Raw genomic sequence first — 27151 nt, forward strand, 5'->3', positions numbered from 1 at the left:
CATGAGAATCAATTAGATACCTTTTTTTGCTACAGGTGTGTGGCATTATCCTATAAATGACTGTCATCAATTAGCTGTAGTAGAATCAGGTTCCAAAAAGCCTTACTGCCTCTGGAACACCCACCCATGTCTATGGCTTACATGGACAGTACGTTGCTTTCAATTAGTGCTGCATATAACCTAGTGAACAGTGTCAACTAGAGACGAACAAATACAATTTGCTTGATTTCTAGGAAGTCACTTAACCCTGCAAATTCAAACAATTTGCAGTTCAATTTGGGAGAATTGCCTAAAATGCCCACCACAAATTTACATATTGCAGAAAATTGCATCAGCCAGAGAAGGCTAAAATAACCTAGTGTGTGGATGGTTTCCCCAAAATGCCTTGCAGGTACCACATCAAATGGTAGTCAATCAGTAGGGACTTTCATAGCCTGTATAAAAGGAGAAGTAGGGAATGCAGCAGCCATTTTGTAGTGAACTTGAATCATGAGGAGACATAATAGCTCACAGTTTAGCAGTAGAGGTAAGTAGAAGAAGTCATAAAACACTGAATATACAGTGACAGTATAGCAATGAAGAACAGTTACCATCCATTTATCAATTAATATAAATGTTGAGGTCACTTTGATATTAATAAGGCTATGTTTGGTTTAAACAGCTTGGTATGAGTTGGATACAGTTCTTGGCGACCTCATAGTGTTAAACACTTTTCTTTTTTCAGGGTAATTGGAGTACTTGTGATTTGTCATGAGTAGATTTTTTTTGAAAAGTTAGATGAAGCTGGCGAATTTGAATTAGAAAAGATTATCTCAACTCTAGAAACAGTTTCCCATGCAAATATCATGTATGTACTGTATACAACAGTAATTAAATTTGTCCTTCTCCCAAAGGTTATGTTAATTAAAAAAATGTAAACACTCTTCATTTTCAATTATAAGACATTGGACTTCATGTAATGTTTACATTTTATAGACAGTTTTATATAGTGCACATGGTAAGGTCATTTTACTGTTACAGATTTATTAGCAGTTTTCACTTAGTAGTAGCTATCAAAAGTTACAAGCAATAAAACTGTTAGCTGTCTTCATCTGCCAACATCTATTAATATTAGTAATTTGTATTTAATGGTGATTGACAAGATTACTACTATTAGGAGCCTTTTTAGATTATATTACTGAGACAATCTGATGTCACTAGAGACAGAATTTAAAGCATCCATCCACCTTTCTACACTATTGTACATTTTTTCATTCAATTCTAATTTAAAAAAAGTTGAGGACCTGGTTATAATTGTATACTAAGTGTCTGCATAGGATTATAGGAAGCGCACAGTCAGATGTTGTATATTTCTGTGATTTTTCTTATAATTCCTACTTTCATAATAACACCCTGCTTTTTGATAAAAGTCTATCGGGCTTTAAACTTGTAATAGTAACCTTTTTCTGAAAAACCTTCGACAATGGAAATGAGAATGGAAATAATTCCACTAACACATATCCATTACATGGGCTCAAATGCCAAATCTAACTGCCACATATTTACCTATATGATTATATACTGAAGCTATAGATTTGGGTTTTTTTACTTACACAAACTTCTCTAAAATATAGCAACTTAAATTGTGGTTAAAGAGATAGATAGATAGATAGATAGATAGATAGATAGATAGATAGATAGATAGATAGATGTCAGATAGATACAGTGCATTGTGAAAGTATTTGGCCCCCTTGAACTTTTCTACCTTTTGCCACATTTCTGGCTTCAAACATAAAGATATAAAAGTCTAAATTTTTGGGAAGAATCAACAAGTGAGACACAATCGTGAAGTGGGATGAAATTTATTGGATATTTTAAACTTTTTTAACAAATTAAAAACTGAAAAGTGGGGCGTGCAATATTATTCGGCCCCTTTACTTTCAGTGCAGCAAACTCACTCCAGAAGTTCAGTGAGGATCTCTGAATGATCCAATGTTGTCCTAAATGACTGGTAATGAGAAATAGAATCCACCTGTGTGTAATCAAGTCTCCGTATAAATGCACCTGCTCTGTGATAGTCTCAGGGTTCTGTTTCAAGTGCAGAGAGCATCATGAAGACCAAGGAACACACCAGGTAGGTCCGAGATACTGTTGTGACGAAGTTTAAAGCCGGATTTGGATACAAAAAGATTTCCCAAGTTTTAAACACCTCAAGGAGCACTGTGCAAGCGATCATATTGAGATGGAAGGAGTATCAGATCACTGCAAATCTACCAAGACCCGGCCGTCCCTCTAAACTTTCATCTCAAACAAGGAGAAGACTGATCAGAGATGCAGCCAAAAGGCCCATGATCACTCTGGATGAACTGCAGAGATCTACAGCTGAGGTGGGAGAGTCTGTCCATAGGACAACAATCAGTAGTACACTGCACAAATCTGGCCTTTATGGGAGAGTGGCAAGAAGAAAGCCATTTCTCAAAGATATCCATAAAAAGTCTCATTTGAAGTTTGCCACAAGCCACCTGGGAGACACACCAAACATGTGGAATAAGGTGCTCTGGTCAGATGAAACCAAAAGCGAACTTTTTGGCCACAATGCAAAATGATATCTTTGGCGTAAAAGCAACACAGCTCATCACCCTCAAAACACCATTCACACTGTCAAACATGGGGTGGCAGCATCATGGTTTGGGCCTGCTTTTCTTCAGCAGGGACAGGGAAGATGGTTAAAATTGATGGGAAGATGGACGGAGCCAAATACAGGACCATGCTGGAAGAAAACCTGTTGGAGTCTGCAAAACACCTGAGACTGGTACGGAGATTTATCTTCCAACAAGACAATGATCCCAAACATAAAGCAAAATCTACAATGGAATGGACCTGAATTCAATTGAGAATCTGTAGAAAGAGCTGAAAACTGCTGTTCACAAATGACCTCCATCCAACCTCAATGAGCTCGAGCTGTTTTGCAAGGAAGAATGGGCAAGAATTTCAGCCTCTCAATGTGCAAAACTGATAGGGACATATCCCAAGCGACTTGCAGCTGTAATCGCAGCAAAAGGTGGCGCTACAAAGTATTAACTCAAGGGGGCCGAATAAAATTGCGTGCCCCACTATTCAGTTTTTCATTTGTTAAAAAAGATTAAAATATCCAATAAATTTCATTCCACTTCACGATTGTGTCCCATTTGTTGTTGATTCTTCCCCAAAAAATTAGAAATTTATATCTTCATGTTTGAAGTCAGAAATGTGGCAAGAGGTAGAAAAGTTCAAGGGGGCCAAATACTTTCACAATGCACTGTATATATTAGATATATAGAGAGATAATAAATATGTTATAAATAGACAGATTGATAGATAGTAGATATGTGATAGATAAATAGATAATAGAGATGTGATAGATAGATAATTGTGATATGATTGATACATAGATAGATTGATAGATAGATAATGGATATGTGATATATAGATAATGGATATGTGATAGACAGATAGATAGATAGATCATGTTTTGATATACACATCTATTTCCTTTATGTATATTGGAATAACACAAACGCAACAGAGAAGTAAAGGCAAATTGGACATCATTTCACACATAACCCAAAAAATGGGTTTGACAAAATTGTTGGCACCTTTCCAAAATGTGGTTAAACAACATTGTTTCATCATTTGATGCTCGTTCAAACCTGTGGAAAGTAACAGGTATGAGCAATATGAAAATCACATCTGAAATTAGATAAAAAGGGAGAAGTTGACTCAATATTTGTACTGTGTGTCTGTATGTGTCACACTAAGCATGGAGAACAGAAAGAGGAGAAGAGAACTGTCTGAAGACTTGAGAACCAAAATTGTTGAAACCTATCAACAATCTGAAGGTTACAAGTCCATCTCCAGAGATCTTGATGTTCTTTTGTCCACGATGTGCAACATAATCCAGAAGTTTCCAATCCATGGTACTGTAGCTAATCTCCCTGAATGTGGACGGTGAGAAACATTGATGAAAGGTTGCAATGCAGGATTGTTTCAATGGTGGATAAACAGCCCCTATCAGGTTCCAAAGAAATTCAAGCTGTCCTGCAGGCTCAGGGTGCATCAGTGTCAGCGTGAACTATCCATCGACATTTGAATGAAATAAAACTCCAGGAGACCCAGGAGGACCCCACTGCTGACAGACAAATAAAAAGCTAGACTGCAGTTTGCCAAAATGTTCGTGACTAAGCCAAAATCCTTTAGAGAAAGCATCTTGTGGACAGATGAGAGCAAGTTAGAGCTTTTTTTAAGTACATCATTCTACTGTTTACCGAAAATGGAACACAGAGAAAAGAACACAGTACCTACAATAAAATATGGTGGAGGTTCAAAAGTATTTTGGGGTTGTTTTGTTGTCTGACAGTGTGCAAGGTATCATGAAATCTGAAGACTTCTAAAGATCTTTGGATTGCAATGCAGTGCCTAGTGTCAGAAAGCTGGGTTTGAAACCTAGGTCATGGATCTTCCAGCAGGACAATGACCCCAAGCATACTTTAATAAGCAGCCAGAAATGGATAGAAACAAAGCGCTGGAGAGTTCTGAAGGGGCCAGTAATGAGTCTGGATCTAAATCCCATTGAACATCTGTGAAGAGATCTTAAAATTGCACCGGGAGAAGTTTACAAAAGAAGAGTGGTCCAAAATTCCATTTGAGAGGTGTAAGAAGCTTGTTGATGGTTCTAAGAAGTGATTGATTGGAATTATTTATTCCAATGGGTGGGCAACCAAATATTAAGTTTAGGGTGCCAACAAATTTATCAGGCCTCTTTTGGGGGTTTTATGTGAAATTATGTCCAATTTTCCTTTTTTTTCTCAGTTGTTTTTGTCTTGTTCCAATACACACAAAGGGAAAAATCATGTGTTTAACAAAACATGTGTAATTGCAATAATTTTCTGGAAGAAATATTTCATTTTCAGAAACAATTTTAAGGGTGCTAACACTTCGGCCATGACTGTAGATAGATAGCTAGATAGATAGATAGATAGATAGATAGAGAGATAGATAGATAGATAGATAGATAGATAGATAGATAGATAGATAGATAGATAGAATAGATTTTGATGTTTTGCTCACTACTTGAACATAAGCATTCATTATTAATGAGTTATACATACTCCATCTGGTGGAGACAGTTCTGCTAATGATGCCGTATGAGCTAACAGATTGTGGGGATGTGGCGTATATGTTAATAATTTAAGATAAAAAGCAGCACATGTGAGACCCTGACTTTCTAATATCCCATGGAGGTATATAAGAGATACTAAGCTACGCTATTTAATTTCTAATTCTTCAATGGTTTGTTCCCATTTATTAACATTGCGCAAGCTACTAAAGAAATATATGTTTAAAGGGTTTTTCCCACGATTTTAACAATCATAGCCTATCCTTAAGACCCCTAGCATCTATATTAGACTATGGAGGACTGACTCTCGACATTCTTGCAAACCAGTTATTTGAATAAGTTGTACATTCAGGAGAGCTTTGCAGCATCTTCAGTCTATACTTTTCTCTGCACTCCAAAAAGCTGTACTTAAGTTGTGACGGTGCTTGATGTTGCAGCTTTGTTTCATTTGATTTGGTGAGATAAAACTGGAAAACCAGCACAGCAAATCCAAAAAGTTCAGTATGTGCAATATTCGTAATATGATTGTGGGTAACACCTATTTCATTCGCCAAGTTGTTGCAGCAATTCCCTGATCACTCTGGCTCCGTTGGAACCCCAGGGATCTAACATCGCAGCCCATCCTATGGATAGTCCATCAATATTTTAGACCTTGATATCTCCTTTAACCCCTTAACAACATCTGACGTACTAATACGCCTCTGTGCCCTGGGACTTAAGAGCCAGACCCGCATTAGTACGTCATGGCGATCGCGCGCGCACACAGGCTGTGCGGGCGCGATCGCCGCCGGGTGTCAGCTGATTGTCACAGCTGACACCCGATACTATGTGCAGGGAGCGGTCCTGCACCGCTCTCAGCACATTAACCCCCGCGATGCTGCGATCGAAGTCGATCGCAGCATTGCGGTGGGAAGGGGAAATGATCGCAGATACTCACCTCCTCTTCCGGCTTCCAGCGCTGTCTCACGCGGCTTCCCGGGTGTTGCCATGACGACCCGATGTCGTCATGACAACATCCGGGTCACCAGACAAGCAGGAAGATTGTTTGGACATGCGCAGTGCATCTCCAAACAATCTTCTCCCTGTCCAGCGCTGATAGCCTGCATGGCACAGGGATGGTGCTGCATTCCTGTGCCATGCAGGCGATCAGAGAAAAAAAAGTGAAAGTCCCATAGTGGGACAAAGTAATAAAGCATATAAACTTTCAGAAAGTGAAAAATAAAAATTTAAAAAAATTGCAAAAATATAAAAAAAAATAAATAAAAAATAATCCACCAAAAATAAAAATATAATGTACCCATCAATAAATATTATTATAAAAAAAACAAAACAATAAAAGTACACATATTTGGTATCGCCGCGTCCGGAACAACCTGACCTATAAAACTGTCCCACTAGTTAACCCCTTCAGTGAACACGGTTAAAAAAAAAAAAAAAAATGAAGCAAAAAACAATGCTTTATCACCATACCGCAAAACAAAAAATGGAATAACACGCGATCAAAAAGACAAATATAAATAAAAATGGTAATGCTGAAAACGTCATCTCGTCCCGCAAAAAACAAGCCAACATACAGCTTCATCAGCCAAAAAATAAAAAAGTTATAGCTCTCAGAATAAAGCTATGCTAAAAATATTTTTTTCTATAAAATTGCTTTTATTATGTAAAAGTGCAAAACATAGAAAAACGATATAAATGTGGTACCGCTGTTAACGTACTGACCCAAAGAATAAAGCTGCCTTATCAATTTTACCACACACGGAACAGAATTAAAAAAAAAAAAAAAAAACAATTCCTGAATTGTTGGTTTTTGTTTATTCTGCCTCCCAAAAATTGGAATAGAAAGCGATCAAAAAATGTCACGTGCCTGAAAATGGCACCAATAACAATGTCAACTCATCCCGCAAAAAAACAAGCCATCACATGACTGTCTGCCAAAATCTGGAAAAATTACAGCTCTCAAAATATGGCGATGCAAAAACTAGATTTTACAAAAAATGCGTCTTTTAGTGTGTGACAGCTGTCAGTCATAAAAACCCCATATGATTCTGGTATTGCTGTAATCACACCGACCCGAAGAATAAAGTCATCTAATCACTTATACCGCACGAGGAACGGCGTCAAAAATAAACTCTCGGGTTAGAGTTGGGCTAGGGTTAGGGCTGGGTTTGGGGTTAGGGTTGTGATGGGGTTGGGATTTTTTTCAAAAGTAAGAAAAAAAGATGACGATATGGCGACTAGTGTTGAGCGCAAGTGCTCGCTACTTGAGTTTGCATCGGGTGCTCTTGTATGCATTGAGTATCGAGGGTATTTGAGTGACATGCTCGAGTCTCCGCCCCATATGCTTCGCGGCCAAAAAAACTTTACGGGGATTGCCTGCCATGCACGAGCGATCCCCGCATGTTTTTTTTTGGGTGTCTAATAACATGCGGAGCAGGGACTCGAGCATGTCATTCGAGCACACGCTGTACATGGTGCATACCTGAGTACCCGATGCAAACTCAAGTAGCGAGCACTTGCGCTCAAGACTAATGACAACTTATTCAATATGATGACCTAATGTTATCAAATTCTGTGTCATACCTCTGGGTTCAAAATGTTCACTATACACCTTAATAAAATCCTTGAGGGGTATAGTTTCCAAAATGGGGTCACTTGTGGGGGAGCTCCACTGTTTAGGGCTCTCCAAACGCGACATGGTGTCCGCTAACAAATTGAATGGAAAATCGGCTCAAATTGTTAGCGGACGCCATGTTGCGTTTGGAGAGGCCCTGTGTGCCCAAACATTGGAGCTCCCCAAAAAGTGACCCCATTTTGGAAACTAGACCCCCCAAGGCACCTATCTAGATGCATAGTGAGCACTTTGAACCCCCAGGTGCTTCACAAATTGATTCATAAAAATGAAAAACTGTTTTTTTTTCACTTTTTCATTTTTATGAATCAATTTGAGCCGACAATTTGTTAGCGGACACCATGTTGCATTTGAAGAGTCCCTGTGTGCCCAAACATTGGAGCTCCCCCACAAGTGACCCCATTTTGGAAACTAGACCCCTCAAGGCACCTATCTAGATGCATAGTGAGCACTTGGAACCCCCAGGTGCTTCACAAATTGGTTCGTAAAAATGAAAAAATGAAAAAAAAAACACTTTTTCATTTTTACGAATCAATTTGTGAAGCACCTAGGGGTTCCAAGTGCTCACTATGCATCTAGATAGGTGCCTTGGGGGGTCTAGTTTCCAAAATGGGGTCACTTGTTGGGGAGCTCCAATTTTTGGGCACAGAGGGGCTCTCCAAACGCAACATGGCGTCCGCTAATTATTCAAGCAAATTTTACAATCAAAAAGTCAAATGGCGCTCCTTCCCTTCCGAGCCCTGCCGTGTGCCCAAACAGTGTTTTTTCCCCACATATTGGGTATCTGCGTGCCCAGGGGAAATTGCACAACAAATTTTGGGGTCCACTTTTTCTTGTTACCCCTGTGAAAATAAAAAAAATTGGGTCTAAAGTAACATTTTTGTGAAAAAAGTTAAATGTTAATTTTTTTCCTCCACATTCCAAAAATTCCTGTGAAGCACCTGAAGGGTTAATAAAGTTCTTGAATGTGGTTTTGAGCACCTTGAGGGGTGCAGTTTTTAGAATGGTGTCACTTTGGGGTATTTTCTGTCATAAAGACCTCTCAAAGTGACTTCAAATGTGATGTGGTCCCTAAAAAAATGGTTTTGTAAATTTTGTTGGAAAAATGAGAAATCGCTGGTCAAATTTTAACCCTTATAGCTCCCTAACAAAAAAAAATTTTGGTTCCAAAATTGTGCTGACGTAAAGTAGACATGTGGAAATGTTTTTTATTAACTCTTTTGTGTGACATATCTCTCTGATTTAAGGGCATAAAAATTAAAATTTTGAAAATTGCTAAATTTTCAAAATTTTCGGCAAATTTACATTTTTTTCACAAATAAACACAAGTGATATCGAAGAAATTTTACCACTATCATGAAGTACAATATGTCACGAAAAAACAATCTCAGAATCAGGGGGATCCGTTGAAGCGTTCTAGAGTAATTACCTCATAAAGTGACAGTGGTCAGAATTGTAAAAATTAGCCTGGTCATTAACGTGCAAACCACCCTCGGGGCTTAAGGGGTTAAACAAAACAAATTGAGCTGATTGAATCTAAGCTAATAGAGGTTGTCCATATTAATGTTTCACTAAATTATAATTATGATGACATAGCAATGGAAAAGATGTTGCTTATATCAAGACCCTATTTTCTTATTTGTGCTTATTTCACTGGCAATTCATGAGTGAGCTGTAAAATCTGATCTTACATATATATATAATTTTTATTTCTATAGTGCCAACATATTTTGTTCTGCAGCACTTTACATTTCAGAGGATACTTGTACAGACAATAAACACATGACAGAGTAAGCACATAATTCAACAGATATATATATATATGTATATATATATACATATATATGTATATGGTAATACATGTGCACATACACATCTCATCTGTATTCCTGTTTACATGTTTAGAGATAGTTTGTGTGGTATATGAGCTTTAAAAATCAAATGAAATAAGTAAATCATTGATTTTTTTTTTTTTTTACCTAATTGTCTTTCTCTCCAAATTCCAAGGCCAAAATGTATATATCGTATACGACCTTGAAATATTACCCTGGGGTTAATTACTACTTCAGATTTACATTTTCATCTTACAATAGTTGACCCTTTCATAAAGTAAACCTTCGACACTAATTTTGCATGTGTACTCTTTTCTCTTTTATTGAAATATCTCATTAAGGTTATGAGCATTTCAATTTTATTTTGCTGAGACAAGTAAATCAATTATAATACTCCATGAATGCCGTTAACAGCTCATTTTATAGTGGTTTAAACTATCTTATTAAAATCAGTGTAGTCAGTCTTTAGATTTCATTTGTTGAGTTTAGTTCACTGCTCCTTTCTTGTTTAAAAAATGATTGAAAATTAGTCTTTACAGCTAACCTAATACTTGAAGTACAGAAAAATACATATTAAAGCATTGTTATGAATATATCAGGGAAACTCTCTTCTAGGAAATTTACAGTCATGTGTAAAGGGGCATAAGCAGAATTTCCTTAAAGGTGTTGTCTACTTAAAAAAAATCTTTAAATGTTTTTAAAATATGAAAAAATACAACTTACTCGTATACTTTTAGTAAGAAAAATGCCCAGAGCAGCAGATACCATTGCTGTTCCTAGGTCCCTGCTGTTGAACCTCAAGCTTGTGTTCCATAGAGAAGAGAGCTTCCTGTGTTGGCACTTGACTAATGATGTGTGTGAATTGGGCTGGCGGACTTTAATATTTCATAGCTAAGAACACCCCCCTTTTTCCTCACATATATAGAGAAAACATCTGGTTTAGCTATTGAAATTAGCCACTAAGCCAGCCTCTTCATATACAGAACCCATCATGAGCCTACATAACAAACTCTATTCTGTATGATGTTCATGTATGATCTTTCTCCCTACACTTATGTTAGTAAGTTGTACAAGTGGCTAACCCCTTTATTATACCGTATGCCTATATTGGAAGTCAGTTCTGATGCAAACAAAAACATTTTAGTTATTAGGGAGGAAAGCCTATAGGAAAAGTATATATTTTCTGGAGCTTCTCAGTGACCCCATAAACAGTTAATGTTAGTTTATGTAAGCATTTAACTACCCCATTGATTGGCTAGTCTGATTTGATCATATTCTATCAGTCGAGAGGTTCATATATCCTGCTGTTGTCCTATAAATGTACCAGCATAATACAAACTTCCATTAATGGCAGTCATTATTTTGTCTATAGATGTAAAGAAACAAGTTGTCTGTGGCTATGGCCGATTCATTAAAACAGGCATTTCACACGCCAGTCTTAATGAGGGCCATGCAGAAATAAGATTAATGGCTTGCACCTCTTTGGACCTCCATGCACCTTACTTGAAATATTACTCCAGTCAAAGACTGGAGTAACATTTCTGGCATAGGAAATACTGTCACTTTCCAAGAATTTGATGGACGAACATATCCACACCCATCCCATCACTGGCTCCATTTTGGTAGATCAGCTTAAGACTGGTGTGAAAACACCAAAAGTCGCAGAATCTTTGCATAACATTTTCTGTAGCTTCTTAGTGACCCCTTAAATTGTCAACTGTTTGGTTTATGTTAGCATTTAACTACCCCAGAGATTGACTTGTCTGATCATATTCTTTCAGTTCGGAGGTTCATGTATCCTGCTGTTGCCCTATAAATGTACCAGCATAATACAAACTTCCATTAATGGCAGTCTTTATTTTCTCCATGGAGGTACAGACACAAGCTGTCATAAAACAGACTATTGCCTGATTTATTAAAACAGGCGTTTCACATGCCAGTCTTAATGAGAGCCATGCAGGAATAAGATCAGTGGCGTGTACCTCTGTTGACCTCCATACACCATGCACCTCACTTGAAATGTACATTTCTGGCATAAGAAACACCATCAGTTTCCAAGAATTTGATGGACAGACATATCCACGCCCATCCCATCACTGCCTCCATTTTGGTAGAGCTGCTTGAGACTGGCATGAAAACACCAAAAGTCGCAAAATCTTTAAGTAACTCCAGGTTGAGAAATATATTTTTGCCCCAATTCATTGTGATTTATCTGTCCTTAAAGATAAACTGTCAATTTAATTTTATCTCATAAATCAATAACACATATGAAAATAAGTAACTTGGTAGTATTTTTTTTATCAGAGAAATCTGCTTTTTTCTCCTCCAGGATTGATCATTCCTTCTCAATTCATGTGTAAAATCTGTATTCAGTGAAGACAGATTTTTAGATTATTGAGATAGGAGATGGCAGTTGTTACTGATAAGATTCTGTGTAGAGGGTAGAGGAGGATGGATGAGTAAGAGGTACATCTGCACAATCTCCCTCTTCCCTCCTCTTTTTGTAGAAACTTATCGGTAGTAACTGCCATCTCATGTCTCATTAATGGGAAAAATCAGACTTCACATATTTTACCCGTAAATTGAAAATTTTGAGAATGAATGATCAGTCCTGGAGGAGAAAGAAGCAGATTTCTCAGTTAAGATTTATTATATAGTTTTTTATCTTCATGTGTATTATTGATTTACAAAATAAAAATTAAAACGACAGTTACTCTTTACGTCTGCCGATTCTGCTCTATGGAAGATGTAGTGCATTTGGATGTAAGTATGTTTTAAAGTATACCCCTAGTGCGTAAGGAAGTGGCATATAGAAACTGAAAATCCCATTAATGTCTAGTAATGGGAATTAAAATAATTAGAGTGTACTTCAAGAATCAGCTAAAGGAATGGTTTTACTAATTTGCTTAATGAACAGCTAAGAACAGTTGAAGACATTTTCTGGACTTCAGTTTGGATAACAAAGATGGTTAATTATAAAAGGATTTTTAAAAAGAAGAATAACTTTGCTTTGTAATATTGCATATTTTAAAATGACGTGAATAAATAAATGTTTGTTTGAGATGCATCCAAAGCTAATCTGGCAGTATCTTTTTTATAGGTCCTGCACCAACAGTTTCCGTGGTAACTCAGACACTTGAAACAACAGGAACAAGTACAGAAATGCCATCTTCACTTCTCCTTGAGGTACCGGCATTAGCCGAATTCAGCAAGACTTGTGCTGAGTTAAAGGACTGGCTTACTCTACTGGACCGTGTAATAAAGGCTCAAATTGTGACAGTGGGAGATGTGGAAGAAATCAATGAGATGATTATTAAACAAAAGGTAGGAGACACGCTGCTAAATATTTGCTTGTTTATCCAATATATATTTAATATAAGAACTGATAAATGTTTTAAAATTGAAGATGATGAAAATGCCTTGAGGAGGTACAAATGCATCTCCACCAATGGTTTATCATTTGTGGCAAAAATATTTTTAGAGAATTATATTTGAAAACTACTAAAACATACTACAACATAAAAGTGGACTTACAATATAAAGTAACTTAAAAAAAGATCAAAATATTCTGGAAAATAAAATGAAGCTAAATATTTTTGTATGGCATCTGGGGACTTATTATATACAGTTTATGAACCTTAACAAGTTTACAGATGCTCAAAACACCACTGAAAGCTTAGTTATTATTTATGTCAATCCACTTCATATGTGTGAAGTGCCAACCTAAAAATACCATAAAAATCTAAGCATCAACTCAACTTCATGTATTTTAGATACTTAATGCCAAATTATCCACAGTAGAGATTACAAAATGTGAAATAGATAATTGTAGCAGCCTTGATACTACTGGGAATGTTGGAATCATAAATACAGAATCCATATCTTTGCACATTTCTACATTATAATGGGGTGCACTGTGCATGCACATTGAGCACAACTGAATTGGTCATAAATGTTTTATTGTGTGGGAAAAGCAGTGTGCTTCTTGCAACTTGTCAGAACAATTACCAAAACCAACTGATGGCAAACTGCAATGCTTTCAAAAGCCTTCTCATTCTTAGATTTTTCTAGAAAGTTTTCAAAATAGTTTTCTCTTGGTCAAAATACTCTCCAGAAAATATTATGTGATTTAGCCATTTAATTGAATAATAAAATAAAATTGGATCTAAAATCTGTATGTTATTTTTTAAATAATATTTATTATTATTTTACAGTTAGAGTTCTGTATGTCGGTAAGGGTTTAATCACTTAGAACTATTTGACATATAGATTTGTCAATTCCATGTCACTTTGTGCTCCATGACAGATACAGCGGGTGAAATAAGTATTGAACACGACACCAATTTTTTAAGTAAATATTTTTCCACTTATATAGCGTAGGGCATTTCCTATATTGTCACAAGCTAAGAGACAATAGTTATGGCTGCTGCTGCCATAGTTCCCTAGATTTCAGCTGGTAACATGACTTTCCATGGCTTTTTGCACCTTTCTTTCACGTGTTCAATAACTTTTCCCTTTGTCATGTCTCATTATTACACATAACTTAATTTATGAACATCTGTGGTTTGATTTCTGTGCCTGTGTGGATTGGATGGGTTGTTACTGACATCTGGGAAGAATTTCAGGTCAATTGCATGTTTAGAAATATATTTACTTAGAAATTGGTGACATGTTCAATACTTATTTCACCTCGCTAAATATGTACGTCAAGCTGATTGCACAGTACAGACTATGTAAATGTGCAATCATTTGAAGGAGCCCAAATGATATATCCAGCTGGGCTGTTGCTATAACTGCAACGATTGGTGTTTACACTGATTCTAGCATTTTAACCCCTCAAATGTACTGTCAACTGTCTCACTCATCCTACAATTTTAACACTTCATATGCTGCTGTCAATTGTGAAAGTGTCAAATGAGACATTTGATAGAGAGAGAGCACTGTCTCTGACATCCCACTGGCACCCCCACACCACATGCATGAGGTGCCAACAGGTTACTATGGCATGGGCACTCATAACTATTGTGTCTTAGCTTGTGACAATATAGGAAATGCCCTGCACTACATGTGTAGTATAATGGATTACTTATTTTATTATAAAATCGAATGTTCAAATGCTCTCTGTAAAAAAAATGTTCAAAAAAATAATAATTTCGCGTTCTATAATCTGAGTTTTGCTTATCACAAAAATGTTTAATCTACAAAAAAATAGACATCCTTTAACCCTTTTATATCCATAGATGCATGAGTATGTCCAAGATCGTATCCCTGCACTCCATGCGGGTTTCTGCGCTGAGCCTGCATGTTTTCGGGCACCTGACAGCTGATCTATACAGCTAACAGTAGTGGATAGAATCGTGATCCACCCACGGCTATTAACATGCTAAAAGTTGCTATCAAACTCTGACAGCAGCATTTAACATGCCCGCTCCGGAAGTGCGTCACTAATCCCGCCCATTGGCGCCTGTGTCACATGACCGCGGGTCTCCGATGAGTTGACATGACAACCTGGGGTCTAAAAGAGACCCCTGCAGTTATCATTGCCGGGATGCTATGGGCGCCGTCCAGCGGTCAGCGCTCATAACAAGTGCGCATTATTGCTACACACAGCAGGGCTGAAGCCTTGCTATGAGTAGCACAGGTGATCGGATGATCGCAGCTTCTAGTCTCCCATGGAGACTATTGAAGACAGTGAAAAGTAAAAAAAAATGTTTTTAAAAATATAAAAAAATAAATAAATAAAAGTTCAAATCATCCCCCTTTCACTTCATTCAAAATAAAACAAAAAAAATCAAATATACACACATTTGGTTTCGCCAAATTCAGATTTGCCCAATCTATCAATATAAAAAGGAATTAATCTGATCAATAAACGGCATAATGAGAAAAAAATCAAAACACCAGAATTACATTTTTTTGGTTGCCGAAACATTGCAATGAGATGCAGTAACAGGTGGTCAAAAGATCATATCTACCCCAAAATGGTATCAATAAAAACGTCAGCTCGGCGTGCAAAAAGTAAGCCCTCACTCATCCTCAGGAAGAGCATAAAATTTAAAAAACCAAGAAACTACTGCAGAATTGCTGTTTTTTTCTACCTCCCCTCATAAGGAGACAATAAAAGTTAGGACATAAATAGAGATGGGCAAACCCAAACAGTAAAGTTCAGGGTCCATACCGAACACCTACTATTCGGCCATAGGTGCGTGACAGCATGGGAAACACGGGCTCTGATTTGCGGTAATATCGTAAACTCACACCAAGAGCATGTCAATTTTTGTAGCGGAGACGCTAGTGTCTGCTGCAGATTTTGACAGATTGAAATGTCATTATATTTATTTTGCTCCATAAAGTGTCTCTGCTACAGAACTTTACATGCTGCGGGTGAGTTTATAAAATAAAATGAAGAATTAAATTAAAAAAAATGGCTCCCACGTAATTTTTATAGCCAGCAGAGGGAAAGTCGACCACAGGAGGCTGATATTACTAGCCGCGGAAGGGGCCATTAGCTAAAAAGGTTCCCTAGCTATTAATAACAGCCTATAGCTGTTTACTTAGCTTTTACTGGTTAGATTAGAGGAGGACCCCTGAAAAAAATTGGCGTAGGGTCCCCCTATAAAATCAAACCAGCAAAGGCTAAACAGACAACAGTGAGCTGATATCAGCCTTCAGCGGCCCCAGAAATGTTGCAACAATAAGATGCCCCAAATCTGGCACTTAGTCTCACTCTTCCCACTTGCCCTGGTGCGGTTGCAAGTGTCGTAATAGGGTTGGGGTTCATGTCAGCCTTGTATTGGCAGCTGACATGAAGCCCAGGTTAGAAATGGAGGGCGTCTGTAAGACGCCCCGTCACTAACATTATAGTAAAGGTTTGGAAATAAACACATGGCAAGAATAAAGTTTTTCATTTTAAATAAAAATTCACATCGGTTTTTACATATTTATTTACAAATTAAAAAATAGCTAAACTCACCTAATACCTAATCTGCTGAAGCCACTGTCACCTGTAAAAAACAGAAAATAAAAACAACCATATCCCTCACCTGTCCAATGTGATAACATAATCCTGAGTGTCCCACGGTGATTGGATCATTTGTAGGACGGTCACATCAGCAGTCACTGATGTGACTGCTCTAAAAGACAGCAGGCTATACACTGACACAGGATTATAATCACTCCTGTGTCAGTGTATAGCGCTGAGCTGTCGGGAGTGAGGTCACTGAAGTTCAATCAGCTGATGTGCTCCGGTGACCTCACTTATGGCTGCGTGAGAATTGTCTCTGAATTTTCTCACGCAGCGGTGATGCCGTAAGTGAGGTCACCATAGCTTCATCAGCTGATGAACTCCAGTGACCTCACTTCCCGCAGCTCAGCACTATACACTGCAGGAGCGATTAAGGTCCTGTCAGTGTATCGCCATCTGCTGAATAGAGCGAACACATGTAACGATGTGGCTGTTCTATTAATGAGATGTGTGTGGGACACTCGGGAGTATGGCGGATAGGTGAGGATTATGGTGGTTTATTATTTTTTCCTTATAACAGGTGACATGGACATTGAGAATTAGGCATTAAGTTGAGTATATGGTGTTTTTTTATTTTTTATTATTTACAGAGGACAAGGGCATCGGGGACAAGATATTGGTGAGTATAACGGATGGATGCGCCATTTCTGGGGCGGCTGACGGCTGGTGTTTCTAGCCTGGGAGGGGGCCAATATTCATGGCACCCTTCCTGGGCTATTAAGATCAGCCCCCAGCTGTCTGCCTAGCCTTTGATAGCTATCAAAATAGGGGGGACCCCATGTCATTTTTTTGGGGGGTCCCCCATTTTGATAGCTAGTAAAGGCTAGGTATTCAGCTGGGGGCTGATATTAGTAGCCTGGGAAGCTCTGTGGGTATTACCCCCTGCCCAGGCCTCAAACATCTGCCCCAGCCGTCTGCTTAACCTCCGCTAGAGACTAAAATTATGGGGAACCCTACGCCAATTTTTTTTTTAATAAATCCTTTATTTTAACATTAAATGACAAGTACAGTAACCAACACTATCACTGTACTTATTATATATGTGACTGACTTGTTTCTGTCTATCTAATCTATGTGTGATGCTTTATCCTTTCTGTTCTAAATTGTCGGGTACCGGTGTATGCCGCTGATGAATTGCCGGCCGGCATTTTTAAAGAGACGGGTGCATGAAAATCGGAGGGCACTGTGTGTTCCAATTGCCCTGCTATGTTTTTCATGCACCCTCCTATATACCCTGCCTGCCTGTCTGCCTATATATTCTGCCTGCCTGATGTTTAATTGAGCACCGTTCCCATCGATTTGGTCAATTTTTGACCTTCTGCAGACCGCCAGAAAAATGCTCGAGTTTCCCATAGACTTACATTGGGCTCATTGCTCGGGTCGAGCACCCGAGTATTCCAATGTGCTCGACCCGAGCTTCGAGCACCCAAGCATTTTAGTGCTCGCTCATCACTAATAACTAACTGTTCAAAAAAAGAAGCCCTCACACAGCTACATGAATGAAAAATATAAATATTATGGCTCCTTTAATATGACGATGAAAAAATGAAAAAAAAAAGTTTTCTCTTTAAGGCACAAAATGGGCAAGTCTTTAAGGAGTTAAAGTGTAGATGTATGTTTAAAGAATCTAAATATACAGTAGATATCAGCAATCTCATTATACAGCTGCAAAGCCACAGGGAATTTAGAGTATTTGCCTTACAAATTTTAACAATGCATACATTTATTCTGGCTCAGGCACAAGACATACAGGCTATCATAAAGCAGCCTGGGGCAGATTTACTCATCCTGTCCTATATTTAAACAGTGCAAACCTAAACTAGACACTCTGAAAATGCGGCAAAATTATCAAAGTGCCAGGATAGTAAATCGCATTTTTGGCCACTTTTGCCTATTGCACAATGGCTTACTTAGTGCCACTTTTGTGTGCCAAAATTTTGGAACATTTTAAGCCATGCCCTATTTTGCAGCAAGGCTCCTCCCTTCTGCACAAGTATAACCAGTGGACAATCCTTTTCAGAGTTGTAGCTATGACACTAATGTGAGCCGAGGATTTCACAGAGCTTGTGTGCTTTGATCTTAAAACAAAATAATTGATAATTACAGATTAAGCAAAGGTTATCTTGACTCAAATAACCGTTCACTAGGATATCACTACACAAAAATAGTATTTTGATACCAAACTTGACCTCAGTCAATGATTTGTGCTTGGTTGAATTATCTTAATCCTCTTAGGTGTGATAACCTTCTGTGAGAAGTTATCAAGGTTCTGTGATGAGAGACATGATAACCTTTGCTACACATGTAACAAAAGTTAAGATTAGGCTTGAGGCCTTATGCAAACACAAATCAAAAGTATTGACCCTATACATAGGATATTTGCATCTATATTAGTTTTAACATTGCAGAAATTACAGCAAAACTAAAAACATTAAAAAAAAAGAAAAAAATACTCATAGATGCACAAATAAACACTTTAGTTGAAAATGAAGACACATATATTGCTCATAATGAAGAAAGATACTAAAAGTAAATATAAGATATATAAAAGTAAAACAGCAAGCAAATGGACATGAATAGATTAAACAGCAATACATTTGTCTAATTTAGAAACTCACACTATTCCAAATGAGTTCATGTGGTTTCCACATGATGTAGCTAAAAATGTTCCATTTGTTGCACTTTCTGAAACACTCAAGTAAAATGTGTGAAAATAGCAAATGTTACAAATAAATCTTAGGAAATGTGACAATTGAAATTTCCTCTTCAATAATATGTTTGATTTTCACACCTGCATTTTATTGTGTCACCCTGAAATAATAAAGCATATACCGTACATTTACATATATATATATATATATATATATATATATATTTGAAACCAGAAGTTTACATACACTTTATAAAAAGGCACATATGCCGTTTTTCTCAATATCTGACATTAAATCAGAATAAACCTTTCCCGTTTTAAGTCAATTAGGATTACCATAATTTTTAATATTTGCCAAATGCCAGAATAATGAAAGAGAGAATGTTTTAAGGCATTTTTATTACTTACTGCAAAGTCAAAAGTTTACATACATTTTGTTAGTATTTGGTACCATTGCCCTTAAACTGAATGACTTGGGTCAAACGTTTGGGATAGCCTTCCACAAGCTTCTCACAATAGTTGTTCGGAATTTGGACCCATTCCTCCTGACAAAACTGGTGTAACTGATCCAGACTTGTAGGCCACTTCCAGCGAAATGCGCGTCGAGGCTCTCTGGTGTATCGCCTGCATCTCATTTTGTGCCCTTTACACTTCTACCATGACTCAAGGTAATGGATGTTTACTATTTGCCTGAGAGCCATTTCTTCTGATGACAATACATTATTGACTAGCATAGAGAGCGTTAACTTACTACAACTCCTGGCAAAAATTATGGAATCATCGGGCTCTGAGAATGTTCATTCAGTTGTTTAATGTTGTTGAAAGAAAGCAGATCAGAGACATGGCACAAAACTAAAGTCATTTCAAATGGCAACTTTAGGGCTTTAAGAAATACTAAAAGAAATAAAGATTAAAAATGTGGTACTCAGTAAGGGTAATTTTTTTTCAGACAAAGCAGAGGGAAAAAATTACGAAATCACTCAATTCTGAGGAAAAAATTATGGAATTATGGAATCATGAAAAACAAACACACAAAAGAACACTCCAATACATCACTAGTATTTTGTTGCACCACCTCTGGCTTAAATAACAGCTTACAGTCTCTGAGGCAAGGACTTAATGAGTGACAAATAGTACTCTTCATCAATCTGGCTCCAACTTTCTCTGATTGCTGTTGCCAGATCAGCTTTGCAGGTTGGAGACTTGTCATGGACCATTTTCTTCAACTTCCACCAAAGATTTTCACTTGGATTGAGATCCGGACTATTTGCAGGCCATGACATTGACCTTATGTGTCTTCTTTCAAGGAATGTTTTCACAGTTTTTGCTCTATGGCAGAATGCATTATCATCTTGAAAAATGATGTCATCATCCCCAAACATCCTTTCATTGATGGGATATGAAAACTGTCCAAAATATCAATGCAAACTTGGGCATTTATTGAAGATGTAATGACAGCCATCTCCCCAGTGCCTTTACCTGACATGCAGCCCCATATCATCAATGACTGTGGAAATTTGCATGTTCTCTTCATGCAGTCATATTTATAAATCTCATTGGAACGACACCAAACAAAAGTTCCAGCTTCATCACCTTGCCCAATGCAGATTCGCGATTCATCTCTGAATATGACTTTTATCCAGTCATCCACAGTCCACGATTGCTTTTCCTTTACCCATTGTAACCTTGTTTTTTTCTCTTTAGGTGTTAATGATGGCTTATGTTTAGCTTTTCTGTATGTAAATCCCATTTCCTTTAGGCGGTTTCTTACAGTTCGGTCACAGACATTGAATCCAGTTTCCTCCCATTCGTTCCTCATTTGTTTTGTGGTGCATTTCCTGTTTTAGAGACATATTGCTTTAAGTTTCTGGTCTTGACACTTTGATGTCTTCCTTGGTCTACCAGTATGTTTGCCTTTAACAACCTTCCCTTTTTGTTTGTATTTGGTCCAGATTTTAGACACAGCTGACTGTGAACAACCAACATCTTTTGCAACATTGTGTGATGATTTACCTTCTTTTAAGAGTTTGGTAATCCTCTCCTTTGTTTCAATTGACATCTCTCATGTTGGAGCCATGATTCAAGTCAGTCCACTGGGTGCAACATCTCTCCAAGGTGTGATCACTCCTTTGTAGATGCAGACTAATGAGCAGATCTAATTTGATGCAGGTGTTAGTTTTGGAAATGAAAATTTACAGGGTGATTTCATAATGTTTTCCTCAGAATTGAGTGATTTCATAATTTTTGCCCTCTGCTTGCTCTGAAAAAAATTACCCTTATTGAGTACCACATTTTTAATCTTGATTTCTTTTAGTGTTTCTTAAAGCCCTAAAGTTGCCATTTGAAATAACTTTAGTTGTGTGCCATGTCTGTAATCTGCTTTTTCTTTAACAACATAAACAACTGAATGAACATCCTCCGAGCCCAGTGATTCCATAATTTTTGCCAGGGGTTGTATCAGATTGGTTTCAGTGCTCTGTCCATTGCAACAAATGAACTGTTGCAGGCAATCCCTTATGAGTGGTTCATACCTTAGTTACCTGCACCTGAGCACGAGCACCTGCACCTTATGCACTGAGCACATTTTCAGGCCCAATTTGAGGATTGTCATATCCGGTTTTAGTTGGGACTGGTTCTTATGTGCAGTATCTTGACTTAGATGCGTACACAAATATATCTCTCCCATCTTTAAATTCTCCCTATTCAGAATTGGAGCTGTGTTTATTTCATCCGATATCATCTTAACATACATTCATGACCTTTGTTAGGTCATTAAATATACTCTGAGTCACTACACTATGGGCCAGATATAGGGGATGTAAGTCTCTTCACAGGAATTTGTCATCATTATATCCAGTTTTCTTTTAATGTATTTTTCCCCAATCTGTCATCCCCCTATGACTTTGTGTTTCGGAATTATTTAATATTTTGCTCAATAAAGTATATCTATATTATTCTTAGCCCTTTTTCTGGCTTTTGGAGGTTGCCTGTGATTACCATTCATCCTATTTAGGATGCACAGTAATTTTTCATCTGTAATCTACGGATTCTAATGTTTCTCTCCATTGTTCTTGCTTGGGTTATGCTGTTTGGACAGGGATTATGGGCCATATATACACTACCGTTCAAAAGTTTGGGGTCATTTAGAAATTTAATTATTTTTGAAAGAAAAGCACATTTTTTTTCAATAAAGATAACATTAAATGAATCACAAATACACTCTATACATTGTTAATGTGGTAAATGACTATTCTAGCAGCAAATGTCTTGTTTTTATTGCAATATCTACATAGGTGTATAGAGGCCCATTTCCAACAACCACCACTCCAGTGTTTTAATGGTACATTGTGTTTGCTAACTGTGTAAGAAGCTAATGGATGTTTAGAAAACCATAGAAAACCCTTGCACAAGTATGTTAGCCTAGCTGAAAACGGTTTGGCTGATTTGAGAAGCTATAAAATTGACCTTCCTTTGAGCTAGTTGAGAATCTGGAGCATTACATTTGTTTGTTCTATGAAACTCTCAAAATAGCCAGAAAAAGAGAACTTTCATGTGAAACTCGACAGTCTATTCTTGTTCTTAGAAATGAAGGCTATTCCATGCGAGAAATTGCCAAGAAACTGAAGATTTCCTACAATAGTGTGTACTACTCCCTTCAGAGGAGAGCACAAACAGGCTCTAACCAAAGTAGAAAGAAAAGTGAGAGGCCCCGCTGCACAACTGAGCAACAAGAGAAGTACATTAGAGCCTCTAGTTAGAGAAATTGATGCCTCACAGCTCCTCAACTGGCAGCTTCATTAAATAATACATGTAAAACGCCAGTGTCAACGTCTACAGTGAAGAGGCGACTCCAGGATGCTGGCCTTCAGGGCAAAGTGGCAAAGAAAAAGCCATATCTGAGACTGGCTAATAAAAGGAAAAGATTAATATAGGCAAAAGAACACAGACAATCGGCAGAGGAAGATTGGAAAAAAGTTTTATGGACAGACAAATCAAAGTTTGATGTGTTTGGATCACACAGAAGAACAATTGTGAGACGCAAAACAACTGAAAAGATGCTGAAAGAGTGCCTGACGCCATCTGTTAAGCATGGTGGAGGTAGTGTGATGGTCTGGGGTTGCTTTGGTGCTGGTAAAGTGGGAGATTTATACAAGGTAAATGGGATTTTGAATAAGGAAGGCTATCACTCCATTTTGCAAAGCCATGCCATACCCTGTGGACAGCGCTTGATTGGAGCCAATTTCATCCTGCCACAGGACAATGACCCAAAGCACACCTCCAAATTATGCATGAACTATTTAGGGAAGAAGCAGGCAGCTAGTATTCTATCTGTAATGGAGTGGCCAGCACAGTCACCAGATCTCAACTCCATTGAGCTGTTGTGGGAGCAGCTTGACCGTATGGTACGCAAAAAGTGCCCATCAAGCCAATCCAACTTGTGGGAGGGGCTTCAGGAAGCATGGGGGGAAATGTCTCAAGATTAACTCAGCAAATTAACAGCTAGAATGCCAAAGGTTTGCAATGCTGTAATTGCTGCAAAGGAGCATTCTGTGACGAAAGCAAAGTGTGAAGGAGAAAATTATTCTTTCAAATAAAAATCATTATTTCTAACCTTGCCAATGTCTGGACTATATTTTCTATTCATTTTGCAACTCATTTGATAAATAACAGTATGAGTTTTCATGGAAAACACAAAATGGTCTGGGTGACCCCAAACTTTTGAACGGTAGTGTACTTTGGCCTTTTTGTAGGTTTCACAACATAGAATACTTAGTTAACGCTATTTTGATCAAAAGAGCATAAAAGCCATTCCATTATGACAAGGTGGACCCATCTGGACGTACCTAACTTGTCTGGCCTGATTTTTTTTATATAGAGCTTGAAAGATAATAGATGCCCTACTCTACATCTAGGAGCACTGATTTCAGTGATTTTACAGCCAATCTACACGGACTGTAATATGGTGCGCAAATGAAACATAGTTCCTGTTGGTGGATAAAAGCCTTAAGGTTCACTTGAGATTACATTTATACTTGTTTCATGCATCTTATATCTCTGTTCTCATCCTGGATATGCTCCCAATCTGCAGTAGTTTTACTGAGCACTGTAGGCATTCCGGAGGCCACCCCACTTGAATGTACCATGCTCCGGAAGGGGGGCAATTGGCCCAGGTCAGGAGTCTCGGTGTCCTCCAGTTCATCATCAATATTCCCCACTGGTGGCTCCATCGGAACTCGAGATAGTGTGTCTGCATTTCCATTTTCCCTTCCTGACCGGAACTTGATATGGTAGTTGAACTTAGTCAGCAGTGCCATCCACCTCTGCTCCAGTGCCCTCAGTTTGGCATTCTCCAGGTGGGCCAGTGGATTGTTATCTATCATGACTATCACTTCAGCCCCCGTTAAGTACTCCGCAAACCATTCGGTGATTGCCCAAACCAAGGCTAGCAGCTCTAGCCTGAAAGAACTGTAATTCGCGGGGTTATGCTCTGTCTCTCTTAGGGAACGGCTTCCATAAGCGATCACTCTCTCCCAACCATCTTGAACCTGTGACAACACTGCTCCCAAACCATACAGGCTCCCATCAGTGTAGAGCAGGAACACAGCATCAAATCGGGCGTAGGCCAAGATTGGTGCGCTGGTTAGGGCGGCTTTCACCTCCTCAAAGGCCCTCTGTTGCCGAGAGCTCCACTGAATGGGGCAATTCTTAGGTTCTCTCGTTGTGCCTCTCTGGAGTTCATTCAAGGGACTAACCAGATGAGCGAACTTGGGGACGAACCGTCGGTAGTATCCTCCAAAAGGCTCTCACCTCTCGCAACGTTCTCGGCTGAGACCACTTTTGAACATCCTCAACCTTACTTGCAGCTGGTCGTACTCCTTTATGGGTCACCACTAGTGTTGAGCGAGCACTAAAATGCTCGGGTGCTCGAAGCTCGGACCGAGCTCACCGTGATACTCGGGTGCTCGACCCGAGCAACGAGCCCAATGTTAGTCTATGGGAGACTCGAGCATTTTTGCGGTGGCACCCCCGGCAGTCTTTTAAAAGCCTAACAAGTGCCCAAAACGATAGTGACTGTGCTCAAATGACATGGGGACAGCATGGGGATCGCCCCAGGAAGCATTTCCGACCCCCAGGTCACTGCTGTCAACAACGTGGTCAGAGGTATTAAGCCACTTTTACGGGCTCACAATAAAACGTTCAAAAACGAAAGTGAAACTTTTTTCCTGTGAAATATGTTAAGGAACATCCTTTCCAGGAAAAAGACTTGTGTATAAGTTAAAATAAATGACCAAAAACAAAAATACTCCTCCACACCTTCGGCTATGTTCACAAGTAGCATTTTTTATGCGTTTTTGCACTTTTGTATTGCTTTCAACTATGACAAATGCATTCACCGGGAAATGTCATTTTAACATTTTACAACCTTATCTGGCCATGTGCTGTGTGACACATGCATAAAGTGCTGAAAATACATGGGAACAACATGGGGAAGACCCCTGGAAGCATCTCTGACTCCCAGGTCACTGTCTAAAAGTGTGCCCATCATAAGTGATCCTTGCCGCATCAGAAGATGCAGACTTGCAACTATCCCCATGCAAGTTCTAGTCCCAGGGCAGTGTTCAATTGTACCTCCCCCGTTCCTTGTAATACAAGCGCAAGTATGCAGCCTGCCACCCACCCACCCCCCAAGCTGCAATACCATACTGCTTGCTTGCTTGAACTTGAAATTGGGCCTTTTAGGCATGTGGAGGCAGAATCTGGCCACCACATCATGGCTGTGTTGGCGGCCTGGAATCCATACTCAGTCCCCAGCCGCCCGGCGGCCGGGTGTCCATACTCGGTCCCCAGCCGCCCCGCTTCCGGGTGTCCACACACGGTCCCCAGCCGCCTGGGGGCAGCCAGGTGTCCATAAATGGTCCCCAGCCGCCCTATTTCTCCTTGGAACATCCCCCCACACACTTTTCTTAGCCCGGCCTGCTTTAGGCAGCATTGGACAAGCCCACCAGAGAACCAGACTCCTCCGGTGGGCCCTGACTTCTCCATCGGTGGAGTTGAGAGTGCCAAGGTGAGGAGCATGATGATGATGACAGAAGATAGCATCTGCTATGTTTTCTTTTAATGCAAGTGTAAGTGTGCAGCCTGCCACCCACCCACCCCCAGACTGCAATTCCATACTGCTAGCTTGCACTTGAAATGGGGCCTTTTAGTTTGGAGGAGGCCGAAGCTGGCCACTACCTCATGGCTGCTTTGGCAGCGAGGTATCCATACTCAGTCCCCAGCCGCCCCTATTTGTCCTGGTGTGCCTTATACATAAGATTAAGCGCGTATACCAAAACATTACCTGTGCCCTCCCCAGTGCATTTAGTGGGAAGGAGAGCCTATTCCGCTGTAGTGTGTGCTTGCCAAACCCCTGTTCATGGTACATGCGAAGATGCCTCCCACCTTGCACCTGTCGTTGCAGACTTGCAACTATCCCCATTCAAGTCCTTGTCCCAGGGCAGTGTTCAATTGTACCTCTCCCATTCCTTGCAATGCAAGCGCAAGTATGCAGCCTGCCACCCACCCACCCCAAGGCTGCAATACCATACTGCTTGCTTGCTTGCACTTTAAATTGGGCCTTTTAGGCATGTGGATGCGGAATCTGGCCACCACGCCATGGCTGTGTCGGCGCCCTGGTATCCATACTCAGTCCCCAGCCGCCTGGTGGCCGGGCGTCCCCGCTTGCTCCCCAGCCTCCAGGGGGTGGCCGGGTGTCCATACTCGGTCCCCAGCCACCCCTATTTTTCCCGGTAACCTTTCCCACACTTTTCTTAGCCTGGCCTGCTTTAGGGCAGCATTGGCCGAGCCCACCGGACTATCAGACTCCTCCGGTGGGCCC

General features: G+C 39.2%; 1 protein-coding gene across 11 annotated transcripts in view; it reads left to right on the plus strand.

Moving 5' to 3' along the window:
• DMD (dystrophin) overlaps positions 1 to 27151 on the plus strand; it is a 3940859-nt gene that overhangs the window by 2687214 nt on the left and 1226494 nt on the right. For all 11 annotated transcript variants that reach the window (XM_073664716.1, XM_073664719.1, XM_073664714.1 and 8 more), the window contains one exon: positions 12699 to 12922. In XM_073664716.1, coding sequence (XP_073520817.1) covers positions 12699 to 12922 — 224 coding nt within the window. The remainder of the gene's footprint in view (positions 1 to 12698; positions 12923 to 27151) is intronic.

The sequence above is a fragment of the Phyllobates terribilis genome, unplaced genomic scaffold (assembly GCF_046119375.1).
Source record: "Phyllobates terribilis strain yellow unplaced genomic scaffold, ASM4611937v1 Scaffold_2__4_contigs__length_985480577, whole genome shotgun sequence".
In the NCBI taxonomy this organism is placed as follows: Eukaryota; Metazoa; Chordata; class Amphibia; order Anura; family Dendrobatidae; genus Phyllobates; species Phyllobates terribilis.